Source organism: Nicotiana tabacum, chromosome 7, assembly GCF_000715075.1.
Source record: "Nicotiana tabacum cultivar K326 chromosome 7, ASM71507v2, whole genome shotgun sequence".
NCBI lineage: Eukaryota > Viridiplantae > Streptophyta > Magnoliopsida > Solanales > Solanaceae > Nicotiana > Nicotiana tabacum.
Window position 1 is genome coordinate 176,890,605 of NC_134086.1, and position 4,269 is coordinate 176,894,873.

General features: G+C 36.1%; 1 protein-coding gene across 1 annotated transcript; it reads left to right on the plus strand.

Moving 5' to 3' along the window:
* LOC107792694 (translocon-associated protein subunit alpha) lies at positions 1–4,269 on the plus strand. Its single transcript, XM_016614929.2, has 8 exons — positions 1–185; positions 1,133–1,297; positions 1,416–1,466; positions 1,589–1,677; positions 2,800–2,877; positions 3,059–3,262; positions 3,770–3,847; positions 3,984–4,269. Exons 1-8 carry the CDS (start codon positions 125–127, stop codon positions 4,032–4,034), a joined length of 777 nt encoding a protein of 258 aa, XP_016470415.1. The 5' UTR covers positions 1–124; the 3' UTR covers positions 4,035–4,269.

A 4,269-nucleotide genomic window follows, 5' to 3' on the forward strand; every position in this document is an offset into this window, starting at 1 on the left:
AAATAGAAAAACAAAAACAAAAAGAAAATTCTGGGCTGGGTTTGTTTTCTGTGACCTCAGAGCTTGATTTTCTGTTTCACTCTCGTCTTTGGTCTTCGTTCGTGTGCTCCGCCTTCCTCTCAAAATGACAATTAGGGTTTTCTTCGTCCTGGCTCTTCTCCTCTTCTCTTCATCATTTCTTCAAGGTTTGCTTCTTAGATCACAGATCTTAATTCCTGAAAACTTTCAGTCAAATCCCTCATCTTTGCATGTTAATTTTTGTAGTTCATCGCATTCGCATGCTCATGCACGATCGCATGAACAATTTTACGTATTAAGCTTTATCTAATACTCTACTATGTTTCTTTGATATTCGTAATTTTGATTCTCTTCGATTTAATCGAGGTTTGACTATTTAATGTGGACTATTCCAATTTTGTTATTGCCCGATTGATATCGGATTGGATTATGATTTTGATTGCCATAGTAAATCTGGAATGTTAAATATTATGCTTTGATACGTTCTCCATTTGGAAACGATAAGCATTAGAATTGAATGTAGACTTTGATTGTGGAAAGTTTTTGCTAGTTTTGGTTAGTCAAAGTCATTGTCGTTGACTTGATAATAGCTTCTTGTGTTTTGTTTCGTATAATGACTTGGAAAAGAAATGATAATGCATGCATTGCCTGCTCCCTGATAGAATTCTCTACTCTTTTGATTTAGTTAGATCTTCATATTTTTTTATAACGGTGGTGTCCGGGTCAACTTGCATGCACCTCGATTATTCCACCGGGTACTTGCTAACTCCCACCAGCTCAGTTACTATGTAACTCTGCCCACCAAGGATTAGACATATGGGAAGCAATTGCCTAGTGTTGTTTGCCTCCTCTAAGATTCGAACCTAGACCTCATGCTTCGGATTTAGTTAGATCCTCAATGTTATGCTACTTTTTACGCCTCGTAACTTTTTTATGATGTTGATTAGGTTGATTATGAGAATTTCCTTTCAGGCTTTAACTTGTTCGGTCATTTTGAGCAAAATGTATCTTGCCGATAACTGGTTTTGGATTGAGGCTTAGTAGTTGTTGTTCATTGTTAATTGCTATGGTTGTATTTCGTGAAGTTCATTTTGGTGTTAATATTTTCTTTTAGTTGCTAGAGCTCAATCCGACCCTGAAGCAGAAGTGGTTGAGGGTACCGAGGAAGGAGGGGATCTTGGAATTGTTGGTGAGGATGTCCAAGATTTTAGCAGTGAGAGTTATGGTCCTGCACCTGGGATTGAAACGATTTGTGTTTTCCCTAAAAACCCTTCGAAAGGTGAGTTTAAATTCAGTGTCTACTATGCATCTTTATTATCTTTACCTAATTTTGCTTTGGACAAGGTTGCTGTTAATGGTTTGCCTCTCTTAAATCATGTTTTTCGTTGTCTATGCAGTAGTGGCAGCTGGTGAGGAGAGCGAGCTGTTGGTTGGAATGAAAAATGATGGTAATTCTGTATTTTCCTTTTCTTTGTCCCATTAAGTTTTTGATTTTTAATAGTATTGTTCTGATAGCATCTCTTCCTTTATCTGCTCTGATGGATTTATTTGCCGACTTTGGTTAAAGCAGGGGAATCAAATCTGAATATCATTGCCATCCAAGCCAGTGTTCACCTTCCCTTTGATCATCGCTATTTGGTTCAAAATCTTTCTGTTCAGGTAATTGTTGGTTACATCCTTTCCTATTAATCATGCTTTACGCTGCTTGCTTCTTAAGATTACTGGTGAAATATGTTGACTGAACTGAAAAAAATGGTATTTATACTCTCTAGATTATTTAGCTTCTATTTGGTTCCTTAAGTTTGCATATAGTCTTGTTATATTTATGTTGTCTCAAATTTTTATGATCCGAAAGGCTTTTTCTTTCTCTTGTCTCTTTAGTTGTGAGTTAGTTTAAGTTGGGGCTTAGGTATTGTTAAATTTACCTTGTTTTAAATTTTGGTGATAATAACGTTACCCGAAGATATTCCATGATACATATCATGTTTGCACTTAATAGTTTCTGTTCTTCAGTTAAAGTTTCGTTGTGTTTGCTCCTAACAAGCTATATTTCACAAGAGCTATTTGGAAATGCCCTTATTTTCTCTCCTTTTAGCTGATGACCACGATAGGTTTTCTAAATATTTATATTTTCTCTCTTGCCAAATTTGTTGGTTAGAAAGATCTTAATCAAATATAAGATTGCTTGAATTAATAAGGTCCTCGTTTTCTTTTTTGACATTGACCACGGAGAAGGGAAAGAGAAGATGACTCTTTACAGACGCGAAATTACTTTAGCATACAATTTCAAAGAATTAAAAACATCCCATTTTTGCATGAAACTTCTCTTTATTGACTTTACTTATGATGAACTTAAACTATTTGGGGCATTCAAAAAGCTTCAAAATGAATCCTATTCTGAAGGAGATTTCAAATCAACTAACAAATGAATTATCGTGCCTTAACTTGCTTGTAAGGAATTGAATATACCCTAAACACTTTTAGTACTTGGCTTCCTTGGTGAAATGTAATCCCAACCTCTCGGTTGGAAGAGGACTTTTCCACTAAAACAACCTCATATGTCAGAGCTAAGTTTTATTGTCAGGTTGAGCTCTACTAGCAGCATTTTTAAGTTCACCAACTAAGGTAGAGTTCATGTTGGAGCTAAGAAAAGGCCATACTTATATGGCACCTTGGGTATACCTGTGTTTGTTCAAACATATGTTCAGTGTATTTCATGCTTTGTTTACTAATATTTGGATATCAGAATTGGCTAATTGTGTATCTTCGTTTATTTACTAGGCTTTTAACAACGCAACAGTTCCTCCTTCTGCTCAGGCTACCTTTCCATATATATTTGCTGTCAGCAAATTTATGCAGGTTTGTTGTATAGCATTATTACCATTTTTCCTCATCAACTAACATGGAAAAATTGTCCTGCTTATTTTCATATAATTGCTTTGGACATGGAAAAATTGTCCTGCTTATTTTCATATAATTGCTTTGACTTCATTCTCACAGTTTCTTCTCTGAACTGATAATTCTGTTCATCATGTTGCAGCCTGGAAGTTTTGATCTCGTGGGCACAATTATTTACGAGATAGACCAGAACGCTTATCAAAATGTGTTCTACAATGGAACTATTGAAGTGACTGAACCTGGTGGTCTTCTCAGTGTTGAGTCTGTTTTCCTGTTTTGTCTTGGAGTTGCCCTCCTTGGACTTCTCGGGTTCTGGATACGTGGCCAGCTACAAAATCTCTCAAAGGTGATTATACTTACCTATGTTCCTTGTAAGATGGAAAAAAGGTGCTTCAAAAACTCGGTTATATCTTAAAAAATGCCTGTAGGGTATGTATGAGGGGCCACAAGTAGTTAGTGTGTGGGGTTATTGTTTCTAGATCTTGCACCACTATCCTATTGACATGTATATGTCAACGGTGAGGGCTGAAATCTGCTTCTTGAAGTGACTGAGAGCTGATGTGCTGGTAACAGTGAGGGTTTTTTTAGTCATACAGAGTCGTTAGTGTTACCATATGAGAACAAAGCAATCTGTCAAGCAGCTGGACCTAAGAAAAATACCTCTCGACCGATCAAAAAATAAATAAAAAATACCTCCCTTTTAATGCAGTTAGTGCTATTTCCTGAATAAAATATCTCTTAAAAAAATGTATCAGCAATAAGCACATTAGGGGTTTTTTCATTTAAGCATATGAATTCGTCTGCTCTTGTTTCCTTCTAAATCATTCTCTTTCTTTTCTGGATGTGTGTGTAGAAAACTAAGAGAGCACCAAAGGCAAAGGTTGAAGTTGGAACTGCAACAACTGATGCATCCATGGATGAATGGTTGCAGGTATGTGGTTTATTATATTGTTAAAGAGTACATTTCTGGAAATGTTTAGTAATCTGGATTTCAAAATTTTTATGTGTATATTTACATTTGGATTCGGGTCGGAAGGATTTGCTAACTTTCCTGTTCTTTTTTCAAGGGAACTGCATATACTCAGTCGCAGTCCAACAAGTTGAAGAAGAAGAAGTAAATGGCTTGAACTGCTACTTTTAGCTGTATTTTACCGGATGTCCAAAACGAGAGGGTTTAAATTAGAAATGTTAGACCTGCTTCACTGTTGTAGCACGAGGATAACTTATTAGCCTCCAATTTTACTTTTTACTACCAACGAACTAACTGGGTATCGAGGAAGCAAAGAAACAATTTTGTCAAATTCAACTCTCATTTTTCCCTTTCAACAAATTTACCTTTTCCCTTTGTGTTGA